Source organism: Cuculus canorus, chromosome 2, assembly GCF_017976375.1.
Source record: "Cuculus canorus isolate bCucCan1 chromosome 2, bCucCan1.pri, whole genome shotgun sequence".
Classification (NCBI taxonomy): domain Eukaryota; kingdom Metazoa; phylum Chordata; class Aves; order Cuculiformes; family Cuculidae; genus Cuculus; species Cuculus canorus.
In genome coordinates this window covers 140,379,908-140,399,156 of record NC_071402.1, presented here as the reverse complement: position 1 = coordinate 140,399,156, position 19,249 = coordinate 140,379,908, and the positions used below count along the sequence as shown (strand labels likewise).

The 19,249-nt window shown below is 36.1% G+C and overlaps 1 protein-coding gene across 1 annotated transcript in view; it reads right to left on the bottom strand.

The window, feature by feature from the left end:
• The window catches only part of PLXDC2 (plexin domain containing 2), a 262,550-nt gene that overhangs the window by 32,238 nt on the left and 211,063 nt on the right, over window positions 1-19,249 (bottom strand). The window contains exon 10 of the mRNA XM_054058522.1: window positions 1,774-1,834. Coding sequence (XP_053914497.1) covers window positions 1,774-1,834 — 61 coding nt within the window. The remainder of the gene's footprint in view (window positions 1-1,773; window positions 1,835-19,249) is intronic.

The following is a 19,249-nucleotide window of genomic DNA, read 5'->3' as shown; positions in this document are numbered from 1 at the left end:
CATATTACCCTAAAAAGGGTATCAGTACTTGCAGTATAATTGTTCCATAAATTTCTACGTTTTAGCTTCAAAGCCCCTGTTAATTTCACTGATGCAATTTAATAAAAATTTAGCCTCAAAATCTATATTTCAAAGAAGGAAACATTACTACGAAGATCTTCATTATTCATCTGCTTGAATGAATGCATCTAAAATTAACCTCTGTGTGCTGCTTATTGATCCTTCACTGAACTCCAGCAGTCAGCTCAGGCGTCATTCTGGAAGACGCAAAGTAAGATGTTGTTTCTACTCCAGAGAGCCTGAAAGTTAGACTGTGAGCACCAATCAAGTAGCCTGGAACTGCACTCCTCAGATACACATACTGTATCAATAATTTCCCCCCAGATCATGTGCTAAGCCTTGGGGCACTAGTTGTGTTGAAACAAGAAGGGAGATGCAGGATGGGATGGTACTGTCACGCAGAGAGCAGCTTTTGGATAACTTCATCTAGAGGTACAATTGAGTCCTAGCTAATTATAGTCTGGAGTAAATCAATACAAAGGTTGTGTACTATAATAACAAATGCTCCCAGAAACTTCCATTTTATGTTTTTGGAATGTTGTTCTTCAGAGACAAAAAATCTCACAGAAATTCCATTCTTAAATCATTAGTGCACAAAATGCAAAGCTGAAGCTTCAAGTCCATGCGACAAGGCAGTATGTAGCATGCAGTCATTTTGCAATTACAGTTAACAAGAAAAAAAATTCTTCAATCAGCCTGGATTTATGTCATTACTTCTCTTTGTTTCTACTGAGAATAAAACAGAATTTGCTTTTCCAACTAGACACCTTGGGCTGTATTTCGCCCTCAGTTTCACCTGACATTACACTTCCAAAGGGCTATGTTGTTGAAACCATGACAAAATGTAGCCCTTTCAGCCAAAATGGAAAAATAACTGCTTTTTAATGGCCACCGGGAGATTAAAAGTGTCATAAATTAATTTGTTCCTATTACCACACTCCCCAAATGAAATAATAAAAAAAAAGCATCTCACACAGAAAACCCAAAAATGTTTCTAGAGGGAAGACATTGGGAAAGAACCAGCAGCAATATATTTAAGTATGTGTTTAAAAAATTAACTGCTGTGGTCCAGGAGTACCCTCACTACCTCTTTTAGAGGAGGCTTGTCATCCCTGCTTGACAGTCCAGCATTAAAACACTCAGGCATCTTGTTCCCTTTCTCATTCTCCCACTGCTTCTCCACGAAAGGACATTCAAATACCTCGTAGTTGGTTTTTTGGTTGTTTTTTTTTTTTTTTAAATATTTGAATTAATCTATGGAATTTCTTCTGTTCTAAATGATTTGGCCTGATTTCATAACCAAAATGCAAGACATGCAATGTCTTTTTTTCACTGGAAACTGCTCTGGCACAGGTTTTTCTGAGATGAGGAACACCACAGTTTCTTCCCCTTTTCTGGCGACAGTCAGAGGTCTAAGAGACATTGTTTTGCGGTAGACTTTCTTGTATTTTAATTTTCTATTTAAAGTTTTTTTTTCAGATAAAATGTTTAGTTTGTGTCCATTTCTTTTTCCTTGAGGAGTGTATTGAGGAGTGAAATGGCTCAGCCTATTTTTCTTTATTATGTCTCACAGCATTTCCACTGAATGATGAAGATAAATATAGCATGTCTTTGGCCTTGAAACCACACTTCATAATATGAAGAATTTAATCAAAAGCATCATAAGTATATAAATAGCCTCTGATGGGCTGAGGATGTAAAGTACTCACATACCTCTTCAGGGCAACCACTGTCTACCCAATCTTGCCGGTGACGGTCAAATCCACTGGAGCATCTTTAAATGTTGAAATAGATAGAAGTTGTCCAGATGGAAATATGAGGAAGACAAGAACAGGAAAAGAAGGCAGTGGAAGAGAAAAGAATGACAGAGAGAATAAGCAAATGATGTGATTTATTTTAAAATCCATATGATTTATGTGATATTATTTATATTCAAGAGGCTGTTGCTTGCAATACGAATCAATAATTCAATCCACTTCAGTGAAAGGCAATAAATGAGTTATTATTTTAGGGGTTTTTTTTTAAATATCATAATTTTTAAATAGGAATGTCTCACTTCCACCAAATAATTATTCTTAAGACTGTACCAAGCCACAGCAGTTTCAAGGTTGATGTCAGCCATATGAATGTAAATTGGTTTAATTCTTTCTGTCCTGACTTCATAGCCAGGAAAATTTAATCTCACAAAGAATGTAGTGAACCAGTCATCACTTTCATCAGTGAGGTGATCTGAGATCTCAACATACACATACAAGGACATGATCAGTGTCCACAGACTTACATAACAGCTCCTCTGAACAGCCTTCATGACAACTAGATAATACTACACAGCTGCTCCTACCTCCCCACTACCTGCAAAAACCCTTAAGTTGCATGTAAATTTCTTATCAAATTAGGTGATGTTAATAACCTGCTTGCAATTTACTTTCTCATTTGCAATACATAGAAAAGAGATTTTAAAGCAACTTGTAACATTTTAATATAATTATTCCCTTGGTGATTGCCATCTCACAAGAGTGTTATCAGTGCTTTTACAGTAACTTAGGGTTTCCTAGACAACAGGTAGCATTGCAAACAGAGAGCATTATTAAACTGGCAAGCAAATAACTGACTACGACATCTGACTTTGAAAGAGATTCTAGGGTTTTTTATTTTTTTGGTTTTGTTTGTTTTCTGCATTCACTTCCTGCATTAATCTGTTATGAGACAGGATGATGCCATTTGGCATCCATGGTCATAACTTACCAGACAGTACAGCAAATACAGTTATTGTTGTCTTCTAAATATGACAAGGTAAGCAAATAAGGCCATTGATAAGTTTAGTAGTAATTATTAGGTAATTTTTTGTTCTCACTGAACTGAAAGCTGACAAGATATGTCAAGTATTACCCAACTTCAAATGAGACAAACAGGCTCATTTGGAAGAATGGAACAGTGGAATCATTTTTATAGTAGGATGTGTTACCAGAGGATGTAAACAATGTCAACAACACACTTAGGATAATAAATTTATCCATATAATTATTCTGAGCAGAATCTACAATGTCTTTGACAAAAGATTTTGAGAAAATGTTAATGCCCTTCTTGGTTGTACTTGTACTACTCCACATTCCATCGTTTGCAACGTTACTAAAAAAAAAAAAAATACCTCAACCCTCACAGGTGTCAGTTATCACTCACTTTAAAGCAACTGACTTTTCCAAAAGTCTATGGCAGTGAAGAAAAAAGATGCCCAAACCAGAAACGTATTCCAGAGAATAGAGTCCTTCTTCACAAAACATGGGAATAAAGGCTACCGTATACACTTTTTTCTTCTTGTCGAAGGGTGAGTGAATCAGTGTATGCTGGGATCTCAGTGCTGCCTTCTTGTCTTTAGGGTATTCTGTCTCTCTGGATGTTTGAGAGAACAAGGGGGACCTTGCTAAGCAGAAAGATATGGTGATGTGGCATTCCAGGTATGAATAGAACACATTTTTTAGAAGTCAGTCTCTCCTACTTTTCTTAAAGTTTGAAGAGCCTCACTAGCACCTTCTGTGCCCATCTTGAAGGAGAACAGGGCTAATTTTTGGATGTACTGAATACTCACAGACACATTACATTTCGGTCACACTGCTCTGGTTAAAACCTAAAGGGTTTGAGGATATTCTGCATGTCTGAAAATTAAGCCTATTGCTTACGGGTGACATCAGGCCACTCCATAATTTCCTGCAAAAGAGGCAACTGCTGCAGTTGCATATCCATGCTAATTCAAACCCAACTGTACTTAGACCTAGTAGTGATTAATGAGTAATGATTTTTTTTTTTTAATCTTAGATTTTGTCTTGTATCTAAATGATGTCGAACTTACAGATTCAGGGGTCAAATGATTAAAAGTTCTTAAGTCTTTTCTGACAAACTACTGAAATACAGTGGCAAGTAACATTGCTGTGGTTGATCTTTCCACAGAAATTAACAAACCACCAGAAGCTGAATGCAACATGTAAGGACTTGGACTGGCTTTTTCAAATATCTCAGACAGATGACCCTACCTTAAAGAAATATACATTAAATACTGGACACTATATAATACTTTATATTGATGCCATGGCAAGTCCAAACAATATTATCAGAATGCAGCATTATCAAGAATAGGCTTGATAAGTTACGCTCCATCCAAAGCGGTTTGTGAACTTCTTTTGAGGTATGCGTCAATGATATGTCACCCATAGCAGACACTATAATTTCTGTGTCATTGAGTTAGAATTCTGGAAACTGTCATTTCAGTGCACCATTCACTCACTGACTGCATTTTTCAGACCTTCATCTAGTAGCATAGTGATAATTCCCTGTTGTGATTAAAATATTGGAGCAGATTTGATTAACTATGCCATTTATGCCATCTGTCAACACGACCATTTTATAAGAACTTCATTTTCAAGTGATGAATGAAATCAGCTCCTAGCAAAGCAATAACAAAGATGTTCTAGGAAATGAGAAGAGGGAAATATATGAAATGTAAGGAATTTCAGGATTTGTGTGGACAATTTGGTCTAACTAATAAAACTGAATTTGGGTAACAAGAAAGATGTCAGAATCCTTTGAGTAAACTGTGAGAAGAGATTTACCAGATGCCATTTTCCTTTATTTGGTAGAGAATCTTTAAACAGCAAGCAGTGTCCATTCGGTGCATGAGCTACAATATTTTGTTTCTTTTAAAAGATCTCTATCAGGATTAATAACAAGAATAAATCAGATATCCTGTAAACAGATAATTGATCAAAGTGGAACCTGTAAAAGCTAAAGATATATTGGAACATTACAGAGAAAAAAAGGAGCAAAGTTTGTATGAAAATAACTTTTCACCAGGTTGAGCTGGTACAAAACAATCAAGAGCATTAAAATGCATAAGATGTGTCCTTTAAACCACCTACTCCCTAGGTTGTTGTTGTTTTGCGTATTTCCCCCCCAGGATATCTGTAACAGTATATGAAGAATGGAATTCTGGAAACTGAAGGACATTCCAGAAATCTGAAATGATTTCTTAAATACCATGTAATTACTCAGGTCAATTAAAATGTTTATTAGCTCTTCTAAATAAAATATTTACCTGGAAAATTAAATAGAAAAATTGAACAGACATAACTCTATTCTGCCTTTAACAGTTAATTAAGGCCCACACCATTAGGAAAAGATTGCTAGACAATTGCTAGGTTGTTTGAATTACTAAAAAAAAGAATTAGAACATTTCAAAGTGGAATTTCTTTCCAATTTGAGGGAGACAGCAAGTAAAATATAAAATTAAATATATAAAATATATTTAAAAAAATAAAATTACTGGAAGCCTTGAACTTTGTGCCTGTTCAGCTGAAAAAAAACCCTGATCACAGAGCGATTTTTGGAGGGCAGTCAAAAAAAGGTACGATCTTTGTGCCCAATCTGGTTTTGCCCCCCTTTACCGGAAAACAGGCTGCAGCTTGGTTCTTCCATCTTTCAGATGTTGCTTTCTCGTCATACTCTGCTATCTGGGAAAAGACTGTATTTTCCTCGCTTTGTTATTTTCCACTTTACCCTGTCACAAATGCAGGACTTTATCACAGCTTGAAGTGCTCATGATGTTCACGTGAAGTGTCAATGTGAGCGACTGTAGTATGAATTTGTAAGGTATTTGAACGGAATTTGTGCTTAGCATCTACCTTAACATGCCTAATCACACATCTTAATTCAAGTGTGTTGTCTGTATTTATAATTTCCTTCAAAGTACTGCTTAATTAAACTGTACTTCAGAATAGGATGAGAATTTGAATTGTTAGAAGATTATTTGCTCCCGCTTTGCTGTTATAAGGTAAGAATAGATAAGATTGTTTGCTCAGTACAAGGATTTTAAACACACAGCACTACAAACAGCCTTTACTATTTTAATGTTTTTTAATGTTTAGGTAAAAATCCAAAAATTACTAAAGCATAGTTAATACTTGATGATCCATATCTGTGTCTGCAGCACTGAATTCCATCATTGCCCTAACATTGTGTTCCTTTCGATATTTTCAGCATTTGGGGTGATAATAAGGAGAATCTCTGTGACACAAATTTGAGCAGGCAACCTTCAACTTGGTGATACCTCTACAATTTTATGGGACAGGAAGTCTGGAAATACACATGTACTGTAAAGTACTCCTGTAATATCATGTAAACAGAGGAGTAAAATATGCTTAAAAAAAAGCTGTTATTTTACAGTAAAAGAGATTGAAGATAAGTAAGACTTGATACTCATTACTCCGACACAACATGTGAATAGGTAGCAGGAAATAAAGACTCCCCCAGGGAATTTTTGCTATTGGAAGAGCCTAAGAATAAAAACAGGCTAAAAAAGTAAGTTTTATTTCTAATTCAACTAGAAAGAACAGAAAAAAATCCTAGTTAAACGGAAACTTGGCACAGTTCTGATTAAAGAAAAATAGAAGGATATTTTCCACAATCTTAATGTCAGATACAGCAACAAAAGATACATGCTGAAAAGCAGATAAAGCATAATAAATAAGCTTTTGCTAAAGATTCTGCTTTTAATAACTAGAAGGAAAAAGAAAGCATAAGACGATGGCGCTAGAGGCAAATTTATGAGATTATGGTATCAGAATTTCCAACAGAGTCAGTAGAAAATAATAACAATCAAATGTTTTCTGGGAGGGACACACACTGAAATTAGTCTCTGTTACTAGATTACATTCTCCACAGCTTTGGCTTTGTTCATTTATACCTGCACACAGTGGGTATAAAGACCTAACAGCACCAGAAGTTAGCAGATTCTGATCTGTTGCCATTGCTACCTGTTTTGCACACAAGAAATTATCCAGAGTTCAAGGCAAAGAGCTCTGAAGCTTTAGTGGGTGTACTTCACGCTCTTCTTGATGATCCCGATTAGTACAATTAACCCCTCTTTATCACCTTTACATGATTGTCTGAAATATTTTCTATTTTTGAGTGTACAAAATGTTCTTCTCAGTTTTAGAGTGGATGCTCCTGTGATCTTACACTTTTTTCCTAATGTTACACGTTACAATCCCTTCTGGTTAAACAAATGAAAGTCAGTGTCCAGGTGTGTTTTGAAAACTGCTTTATAATGTTCTACATTGACATCCTCAGCAGTACAGTTAGCCTCACGTACCTGTTGCTTTGTCTCTAGTTTCTAAAATATGAAGGTCACCTTTGGAGAAAATATTTTCTTTTCCACTTTAGAGATGAGGAAATAGAGCACAGGAGACAGGAAATGATTCAGCTGAGATAACACAGAGCTCTGTAACAGAACCTAGAGTTAAACCTGGATTTTTCTGAAAACCAGATGAGCACACAATAATTCACAGCTCCTATGCTTCCCATAGGACTCCCAGACATATGAACTGTGGAACTAGGAATGATACTGAAAAACATCAGGTCTCAAGTGGCATGCACCAAGGCACAGATCTCATTCACACATTGGTCAAGCTCCCTTTTGTATTCATATACTTCTACTGTTATTTTACTCATTTATAAAAAACCCACCAATACCATTAACAAGCAGTAAAGGTCTTGGCACAGGATGAAATTGGCCTGGTGCCTAGAGAAAGTAGGAAATAGGGCTGTTAGCGTTTCGGTTTCCACACATGAGCCCCCAGCAACTGCACAACAGGTAATGCGTCTGTTTCAGTACTGGGCATCAGCCTCTGAGCTGCTACAAAGAGAAGTGCAGAGATGTCTTGTTTAGTCTAGGTTACTGATTCTATTATATCTGATTCACAAATCTAAAAAGAGCAAGAAGACAAAGGAAGCAGGAGCTGTGACAGGAAAATAACGCATAATGTGCTAAACTGGCTCTACGTAAGCCAATGCTTATATGCTTATTAAAGTATGCTGACAAAACAGAAGGGCATTCTGCACTAAGAACACAGTTTTGAAACTGCATGTTCATATTAGTGCATTCGTGGGAAATATGGATGAATGAGGGTTAAGAAAACACCTGTTGTAAAGGCCCAGTGAATTCTTCAGCTACAGAGCAAAATAAAGGAAGGGCATGAATTATCCTGTAACCAGTTATTTCCAAAGGAAGTTATTCATCTCCCAAATTAGTGTCCTACTTGTATATAATTTTGTTTTTCTCTAGAAGTTAGTCAAATTCTGGAGTCAACATTCAGCAAGAACAGTCTGCAAAACAGATAACCAAAGAATTACAGAAGAGTTGAGGATCATCTATTTCTTAATTAACTATACATATTAATATTTGTTGCAATATCTGGTGGAATGCTAGTGGTTTCATTAATACTATATGATAATGCAGATATTGGAAGAGTTAAGAGACCTGAACAGAAGGGGAACTAAAGATGTAATGGCACACAAAAAAGCCTTGATAATTAGGAAGAATACTGAGAAAACTTTATTTCCCTGAAACTGGGAATATCTTCTACAGGCAAATGTTACAGAGTCCCCACTGTTTAGGTGACTGGAAAGAGTGACAAAATATAAATGCTACATAAAATCAGTAGACTACATTAAGAAATTGAACAGTTTGCCTTAGCAGGTCTTAATCTGAGATTATCCAGATTTTATGGAGAAACATGCACAGTTCAGATTTGTCTAAATAAAAATTTCAGCAACATTACAGGAGTACATGTATAGCAATATGAAAAATCTACAATATTATGCTGACAAAAGGAGTTTTTTTATTTATGGCCCTTCCTTAAAAAGCAATATCTAGGAGTGTATACAACAAATATGATTTTGGTGATGCTCGAGTTATATTGAGGAATGAACCAATAAAGGTTAGTTCTTCTGGTAGGCAGTTAAGGCTATTGTGACCATTTTGGTTGTTTCTATTCTAGTAAAATAAACATACCCAGAAATATTCCTTGGTGCTGAAGACTCCTGGCACAGAATGGCCTATGCCTGAACAAGCAAACTCTCTGAACCTTGAAAAGGAGAAGGCTGTATATAAACTGCCAACTGGGAATAATTCCTGGAACAATTCAACTCCTCCTGCATCATGCCTGGGAACTGTTCTGGACAGTGCTCCTGGACATGAACTGAAATAATGTTAGGGAACGTCATAACTACTAATGAATGGCACAGACAATCACTTTCCAATGCCTAGGAAGCTTCCTAGGCTCAGTTTAATTTGCAAGTAATTTATGTTAAAAAAAATATTTGGTATGGGAAGATGAACTACAGCGGTACTGTACTATTTTGTATGACCACTGTACTGACCATTAAATAAATCTGATGGGGACTGCCATTTTGCACTGTATTTCAGTGAAACAGAAAAAGTAAAGTAAAAGAAAATTTGATATAGTGCAAAAAATTTCCATTGAAAAAATATTGATTGATTCTATTGAAAAATATTAGATTCATTTAATTCCTTATTTACTTATTTCCATTGTAATAACAGTAGAGGAAATGAAGAGTGAGAGTTCCATATAATGCAGTGGGTTGGATACTTATATGAAAGGAAGAAAACGAATGCTTCCATAAAAGTAGATTAACATTCATCTTATACAGTATCCTAAAGTCAGGTATGATAATCTGGGCTTCCTGTCTCCACAGATGCATCCTGGATTTCTGTCCTGAACTTGGAGGTCTTCTGAAATGCTTTGTTCTCAGCTTCTGTTCTTTCACTTTTTATACACACTTGGGATAAGGAAAGATGATTATCTAGTCCAACAATTTAGAATGTAATGGGGAGGTGGTGTCTGGGTTCTGTAATATAATATCATGAACACACAAATATTTAATAAAAGATACATAGTCACTCATTTCTCACAATATAACATTTTCTGATGGTCAAAGAAGGATTCAGGGACTACAAATTAAATTAATCTCAGACATGAAAGGAAGAAATCTAATACCTTGCTCATCACTAAATTTTGGCCTACTGGACAAAATGTCCCTACTGCACAATTATTATTTTTGCTAGTCCATTAATGAACCTTTTTCTGTAACTGAATTTATCTGTCCTGGAGTCATAAAGCTTGGATTGATCAAATTTGTGTATTTTCTAATACACCATTGTATAAAAAGAAAAAATCTCCAAGTTGCCCAGCTGTTGTAAGCAGTAAAGTTGATTTAGTTCAGTCTGTTGAAGGAGAAGGTAAAATAAACTTCAAAATAGCAGTAGCACTGCTCTATGTACAGCAATGCATAAAATCATTACAAAACGAAGAACTATGGATAGCCACATTGACCTGCTTCAGTACTATATTGATGATTAATGCTTATGATTAAGCACTCAGTAAGGACTACAAAACCTAACTAATTTCATTAGGAGTACTTTGCTTATATATATATGGCTCATAAAGGGGAAGAACTGCTATTGTAGGGCCTAACTGCTCTCTTTAGAAACTAAGTACCTACTTATGTTTTCTTTCTATTTCTTCCCTTGGCATCCATATTAGAACTTTAAAGCATTTTTCTCTCTGAAGCTGAAACTCCTTCTATCCTCCCACACTTTGATTTCAGGGGTAGTGACCATGAATTATTAAGAATTTACTATTTTCATTAGTCAACGTACTTCTAACTCTTCTTGTAGCACAGGAATAGTAGTTAACATAAAATAATAATAATAATTAAAGCTATATTTGACAATTAGCTGAGTGAGATGTTGATAAAAATACCAGTAGTTTAGCAAATAAAGGTAACTCTTCCAGACAAATTAATGTTAGGTTAAGGAAAAGTTAGCAAATTTCATAGGTGTGAAAAAGAGATAAGTTGGGACTTTACATCTGCAAGAAGTGGAAGAAACAGCCTGAATATCGTGAAGACAAACTAAGGAGGGTAAAAATTATGCTGTATATGAGATGATATGTTGATATCTGATTATTTTAGGTTTAAATATATTACAGTGGGAAAACCAAAGAAGAGTTTAGGACCCTGACTGCATTTCTTTGTCTTTGAACCTGTGCTTATACAGAGGAGGTTCCTATCTGCAGATGTCAAAACCTTCTTGAAGCTCTGCCTCTGAATTCAGGTAAAGCAAGTAAAATTTCTGTCTTACCTGGTAAATTTCCTCTTAGTGTTCCTGAAGTTATCTTTACTCTCGTGTTTAAATATCGAGCTTTTCATATTCTCATTTCTGTTCTGTATTCACCTAATCATCATCCACTCATATTTCACACTATCATACCATGTAAATTAACATCCTAACTGGTTTGCACTATACTTTATTTACCTAGTGTGATGCATGAGCATGTTGTTAAGTATAAACCCTTTAATTTGTTATCAGGTAAACCTGTTCTCTTTGAGATGCGTTTATTGCAATCTTCTGATTATACAGCTGAAGTCTAATAGTTACATTAGACCACTATTTCAGACATTTATTTGGGAATCAGACAGGCTACAATGCCTGGTATAGAAACTCAGTCCTAAAAAAGCTCGTCACATGGCACAGAATGATGATCAGGAGCCTGGGACAAGTTTCTTAAAATGTCTAGTATACATATAAATTACATTCTGAGGCATCTGTCTGCACACAACTTTCATCAGTGAAGCAGGAATATGGTTAAATCTAAAATTTCTAGTAGTAGCTATCAATGAAGAAATGACTAGATAAAAATGAAACCAAACAGAAAAGATTCTAGGGCTGCTGTGTGACCGAATGTGGTGCAGTTCTGCCACCAAATGACTGTTTAGTCCCAGAGTGAGTGCCTATGTAATAGAGCAGGGCAAAACCCACTATTATGGATATAGCACTCAGTATAAACAAACAATGTAGAATTAAATCTGAACTCAAGTCTGCTGGGATTTGAAAGATTTATAGTTGGCACAGAAGTTGCAGTTCTAGATATAAATCATTCATCAAAGACTGAGTGGGGTTTTGTCTTATTTTTGTAACACAATAAATGAAGAATAAAAAGTTACTTCTGTGTAAAAGAATTGCCAAAGAAGTTTCTAGATAAAAGAGCTGCACTACCTACCTATTTATATAGTGTTTTACTACTACGGCATCTTAGGTGTATCTGTTAAACTAAACATGGAAATTAAACATAGACTTTGTGATCTTCATTCCAAATTAATCAGGAAAAGTAAATATTCTCAAAGGTATAAATAACAGATGAATGGCTAGTTATCCCCCTCCCGATGGAATTGAAGTGCTTAACTCTCCCCTGTATTTTTGATAACTTTTATAATAAAACACCTCAGGAATGTGAAATATTTGTTAGATCCACATAAGACAGACATAGCATATAGGTCTTAAAAAGCCCCAGCAGTGGTGCTATTTGTATTGACGGTGACATCTATGTCTTTGCCAAATTAGATACCACAGACACCTGTAGAGTGTATAATGAGCAGAGTTTTTAAAGTCCAGAAGACACAGCAACATCTCTGGCGACGGAAGCAATCGCTACTGAAACCAATCTCAGATCTTGAAAGGCAAATGATACGGTAAGAAAAAGACATATATGATATGAGCAGCGTGAGTGGCTTAAATCTACCACTGTATTTATATCAGATCAAGAAACTCCAAAATGCTTCCCAGTTTTCAGGTCCAGGATATCATAGAAAATATTTCAACAGAGAGATTAAGATTTCAGAGTAATGGGAACTGTAGCAATCTTCTGCCCATTTCACAGAAATGATTTAAAGTTTTGCAACCCAGCCCTGAATTTCTTAAATAGCTGCATCAGTTACGAGTATAACTGTGGTCCTTATATTGTTCTGAGTTATTTAGGAAAACAAACCAAGACACACATCTGTAAACTGTGTGTGACTAATGCTGCAGTTGTAAGAAAACTGGCTATGAAAGCAGGATTCAAGTTCAGCTGGGTAGATATCAAATCTATTAATGGTAGGATAATTTTATTTTCTAGCTTAGGGATCCCAAGAACATTGGTGAGCTGAAAAGGAGGGCACTGCAGAAGAATGTGTGGCAAAAGGAAGCTTGAGGAATGATGCTCATAAGACAAAGTTATGCAGTAGTGCAGGAAAAAGGTTTGCCCTGAAAAAGCCCTCAGGAAGTGTATGTCCATTTTAATATATCAGCTTTGAACCAGGCAAGGGGATGATTCTTGTCTAGCAGGTTCCCCCTCCAGCAAATTGGCTGGTCTTACTCTGACATGTCCCAGGACTCTGAGAGCTACTGCACCTTCACTAGAGTTCTGTTTAAAGACTGAAATGTTTAGGTTTATTTGTATTAATCATAGGAATTATACCAGACAATCTATGCTCACAGGAAAGTACAGAAATTCCACAACAATTCCAAGGAATCCAGCTATTAACAAATTCCACAAACTTATAAAATAATGTAGGAAGGCTATTTATCTGCTATTTATACATGTATCAATCTCAGTGAAAACTTAGTTCATTTGGTGCAGACTAACTTTTAATAAAGGTAGGTTAAGAGCTCAGGATCATCTATGTTCCATAACAGTACTTTCAAGTGTACCACTATGTACATTTTACTGATCTATACAACTTTATCATTATGCATTTTTAAACATACCTGGAGGCTCACTGAAGCTTACCCTGTCTTCTAAACAGAACTGCCATCCCACTTGAGAAGATCTATTATGATCTTGTGAGGCTTTCATCAAACAGTACCATCACTGGGCTCACTCTGGTATGAAACAATGTTTTGTTCATTAAGCACTTCTGTGCCACTTTCTTTCCTTGCTTTACTCCCATCAGGCTTGCCATGCATACAAAATTCTCAATTATTGAATGCTAATTTCCTAAGTTTCTTGCAATTCACGTGTTCAAATTAGCTTGTCAAATTAAGAGTGAGCAGCTTGGAAAGGATTTGAAGAAGCTGGGTGTAGAGCAATTTTCTGCTCAATAAAGTATAGATCTGGTTATCCTATCTTTCTTATCAGTAATGTATCAGACCTGACAAATTTATACATTCCTGATACATCTGTTGCACTTGATTAAAAATCCAGTTGCTGTCTCAACAAAACATTTAAAACAGAAGAAAATATGTGGCATTTTAATTAGAGCAAACTCTAACAAAAGTTCAGAATTTCTACTTTTCAGATTTTCAATATGATGGAGAGAGAGAGCGCTATACAGAGATATACAAGTTAGAAGAATAGTATTGACATTACTTTTGATTTATCACAGGATAAATTTGACCTAACTCAACAATCTGCTTGTTAAGACTCAGATGCTATGACTCTGCCATGTTTTCGTATAAAACCACTCCAGCATAAAGAACTGCTGTGGTGGAATACAGATTCTAGAGACAGATAGAATCTACGCACATTTCTTTCATTTTGCCTGAAGCAGCAGTATGATCAGCAAATTCACCAAGTTATGCACATTGATAGAACAGACTCTATTTTACAGAATACACTATATTTTAAACCTCTAACTCTTCTAAAGCATTCAAAATGAGATTTTCCTTCTTATTTATATATGCATCTATTACACTGATAGGATTATATATACTCCCTCTGGTGGTTTACTTAATCCTTACAAATGTCTCTTTTTAAAATTTATTTATTTTTTACTTTGGAATTCATAGCATCACACTACTGTCTGTTAAATAGTGCTGGCCTATAGACAGACTGAGTATAAAGCAGCAAGTCTTCCTCTATCTTTAAATTTGGAACTGAAATACGTAATATCCCTAAAGAAAACAAACAAGGAAAATTAAAATAGTTAAAATCAGAAAATATGTAAAAGTGAGTTTTTGAATAAAACTCAGCGCTACATGATGCTTATAGAAGTAGGGACAGAAGAAAAATATTTTCAAGCTTACAAGATAAAACTCCCTTCCTTGCAATGTACTAACTGTTTTGACACTTCGCGCTGCCAATGCCCAAGGTTGTTACCTCACCAATCAAGCCTACAGTAACTTCAGTTCTATGCCATCGTTGCAATTTCTTTGCAGAATAAGAACTTCCAGAGCATTTGAGAAGTGCATTTAGTTAAAAACGTCTAGATTTCCAGATTTTTTTTTAAGAGGTTCACAGTTCTGGTAAAATAAGCTGAAGGACTTAGATCAAAGCATGTCACAACAGGAGATGTTCACTACACGTTCACTGCACAATTAAGCCAATGTATTTCCAGTCTCAGTTTATGAACGTTTTTGCTCCTGATCTCATTCATTGTCTTTCCCTGCTCCATAATAGAATGGATCTACAACTTTTGTTACGGTATCAGCTAATAAATAATAGATGAGGGGAATGTAAATATCAAACAGTAAGCTATGTGTGGAGAAAGTTCCTGTGTTTCTTTCATGGATTTCATAGATTCATAGAATGGTTTGGTTTGAAGAGGGACCTTAAAGATCATCTAGTTCCAACTCCTCTGCCATGGACATGGATGGCTTCCACCAGATCACATTGCTTGAAGCCCCATCCAACCTGATGTCAAACACCTCCAAGGATGGGGCATCAATGACTTCTCTGGGTAACCTGTTCCAGTCCCTCATCACCCTAACAGTAAAAAAACCCCAAATGTTTATTTAATTATTTTCCTTTATAAATCAGGGAGTTCATTTAGTCACATTGCGTGATATTTATTTATTTATTTTAAATTCTGTGTGTGTGGTGCTTTGCTCAGCCAATAAATACTTTAGATCATATAAGACTGTTACTTATACTACAATATTTGATTCGACACAGTTTTCATGTCTCTTGTCAGGTGGAAGATACAGAAAAACAAACAAACAAAAAACCTAACCTTTTTCCTCTTCCTGATGTTAAAAATTTCCAGACATAAACTCAGATTTAAAAGTTAACTAAATATGTTTCCAATTTCTTTCTGAAAGAAGAACAAACAAACAAGACACTTCAAGACTGCCCAGAAGTTCAGAAGACAAATAATAGAGAGCCATTTTTTTATCTCAATTACCATAAGGGAACTGTGGAAAACTATCACTTCATATTTCAACTGCAAAATGTTTTCCTAAGAACTGCAAGTGCCTAGAGATTTTTCCCTTCCCTGCTTTCCAGCTAATCAGCATGGAATGCAAAATGACTTCCTTCTTTATTACCTGCTTAGATGAGAACAGTGATTACCATATAAGAGATTAGAAGTATCAAGACTTGAACTGCATTATTACTATCATTCCCCCACACATTTCTGATCTTTCTCTTCGCTCAGAACACGTTCCATAAAAACCAGCCAGAACCTTTTGGTTCACACAACTATTATTGTTGCTAGCATATGGGATTGAACATTGAAGGAAAATGTATCACGAATATATTCTTCCATCTGTTTAGCTCAAGACTGTTTTAAGACTACAAGAAGCTTTTGGAGATGTGCACACATATGTACATAAGCAGAATAAATCTGTCTAGAGTGCATCGAGTGTATCAACTTATCACTACACTCAGGAAGTCCAATATGGGAATTTGTGCAGTCTGTTCCAGGATGCTTTTTAATCTTAGGGTTTGCACTCCATTGGTCAATACCATAAACTGTACAGTCTCCAAAAAGATTATTTAATACATTGTTTAGAAAACAGAGACTCTTGAGGAAAAAAGTGCATTTATGCACTTAACATGAGCAAGATCTTTTTTGTGAACTTGGACTCCCAAAGCTGAATCTCCCTTTCCTTGCAGACTCAGGAAAGTGCCTAGCAAGGGCTGATCGGACAGCAGTGGCAGACGCACACCCTACGTCTCTGGGCAGCCACTGCCTGGGGGTAGTGAGGCTGCTCTGAGCTGGAAGCACGCAAGGGGGCAGTTTCAGTGCCATGGCTTAAGCACCTGTACCTCTGTACATCTAATGAGCCACCCTTCAGGGGTGACTTGTGTTCAGAGGACCTTAGTTTACTTACCTCTTGTGCCTCTGGGGATTCTGTGATCATTCATTGTATGACTGTTGTGTAAAGAGCAGTATCAATGAGTAGAGCTTCACGGGGCTCAAGTACTTCACTGTTGAGCCCTGATTAGACTCAGGCAGCTGCAGGTATTTCCTCAGACAAAGTGTTTGAGGCCTAGAGATGGTTTTGGTCCTACATACTTAAATACAGATTTTGGTGAAAAGATACTTTTGGTACTGCTCTTCTATTCTGCAAAAATTCCTTTGAAAACCTAAGTGAGTCAGCTGTCAAAAAACCCTTGCGGATCTAGCCATGAGGCTTTTGGGCATGCCTGGCATAAGTTTTGAAGATCTAAAAATGAATATAGATACCAACAGTGACAGCTTAATAAAACTATGATCTAAATTGTTTGCAACTCTTGTCCTTGGTCCTTCAGTGTTCCAGTTCCTTATCTCCTGTGTTGGAATGACAGTAAACTGGAGAGTTGCTGCAAGGATTGAGAGATGATTTTATCCTGTGTTACTCAAGTGAAGTATGAGACACACTCAAAACCTGAATCTCCCGCATGCACAGATTGGAAGAGTGAGCTCTTTATTTATTTCTGAACTCACAGAAATATCAGTATCCCTGTACTGCCAAAATCTGAGACTTTCCTGAAGTTCATCAAAACAAAAACATAAATGCCTACAGAATATGAACACAAATAATTTCAAAACTTTATACAAAAGGTGGCTTCTAAAAATTAATCGATCATTTAGGCATCATATTTCTATGGCATTTCAATGCCAACTCTTTTAAAGTTAATAAACACAATTTATTTCTTGATCAATTAACTTCAAATATTTCCAGGGAAACTTACAATTCCAGTGAGCAAGTTGTAGAAATTGAACCTATAATATAACAGCAAAGTTGCCTTGAAGATTCCAAAAACTTTCCTAGAAAATGACACCTCTAACAGGCAGTGCCGAGAGTATACAAATATTCTCAGAAGAATGAAAAGATATAAACAGTGATAACATTAATGAATTCTCCCAGTTTTTCATGCTGGAAAGTCAGAGAAAATGAAGAGAAAATAATCCAAGTTTCAGCCACAAGTGACTACTCTGAGACAGATACTAGCATTTTATAGACATAGATCCTTGTGTAAAAGAAAACTGCAATACCACCTTCACTTAGATATTTATTATTAGTCTCTTTTACTTACGGAATAGTTTTACTTATGGATCAGTTATAGAACATACATAGAAAAATGTAAGTTTCTAGGGGAACCCCCATCTGCTGAAGTCAGAAGTTAATGATGTGCCTTTGCTTTAGTCATGATGAAACTGTATGACATACATCATTTTGGATCTCAGAGTTTAATGATCCCTTATGAAAAGGGAAACTATGATTTAAGCTTGTAGACAGTGACAGGAATGGAGGACTTTGCTCTGAATAACCTACAAGAAGAATGTGCCTCTCTGAAGACTGCAGGGTTTGTGCAGCAGATGGGTTGAAGTTACAGGTTGGAAACAACCCACTGTTGTAGAATAAAGTTATTTTCATTCCAACACAGACTGCCCACATGGGGGAGTACAGTTATTTTGCAGTGGTTCTGCTGGTCAGTTTTCCTTGTCTAGTTACAGGTTTTTTATAAACTGATTCGGTCCGGCTTCTGAAAGGCAAGTTGCCTCTTTTCACAAAATAGGTATCCACTTATTATTTCAGATCTGTTGCTCTGTAGAACTGAATTAGTTGAAATAAGCTGCTCACTTTCAAATCTGGAAAGTGGCCAGGAAAGGTAATGGGCCTCGAGGTAGACACCATCACCTAAGACATGTTTCTGGAGTAAATAACAATTTAAAAAACAAGGTGTAAAATCTGGTATAAGATTAAGATGTCCAGGGGACTAGATCATAACCATAAAGGTTTTCAAGACCCAGCTGAACAAAGCCATGAAGAAACTGATCTGATCTCACAGCAGGCCCTGCTTTGTGCAGCAGTTTAGATGAAATGTCCCCTAGTGGATCCTTCCATTCTGAACTATTTTATGATTCTATACAGAATTCTCAGTTTGCTTAAACCTGACTGAATATTACTCATCTTCATAGATGCAAATCAGATGCTATGACTGTTTTTAAACTACTGAAATTCCTGTGTAGAGGCATAATCTTAGTTTGCTTCTCTGAATGCATCCAATTTGCCAATTTTGCCCCTTGCCAATCATGAAAGGGCAGTCACAAACAGGTGAAAGGGAATATAGTGCAACAACATGCCTGGTGCTGCTTCCTGCTAATGATGAACGATAAAATTCATTTATTTCTCCATAGTGAATTTGTGCCTCGGTGAGCCAAACAAATTTTCCAACAATTGCAGAACTCGGGAAACTTAGTTCTTCAGAAACTACAGATCAAAAGGATCTCACAGTTTGCCTATTCTTCACAAGAGGTCTAAACTTTATCATCTCTTCAAATCTCACCTGCTAGAATTGAATTTATCCAA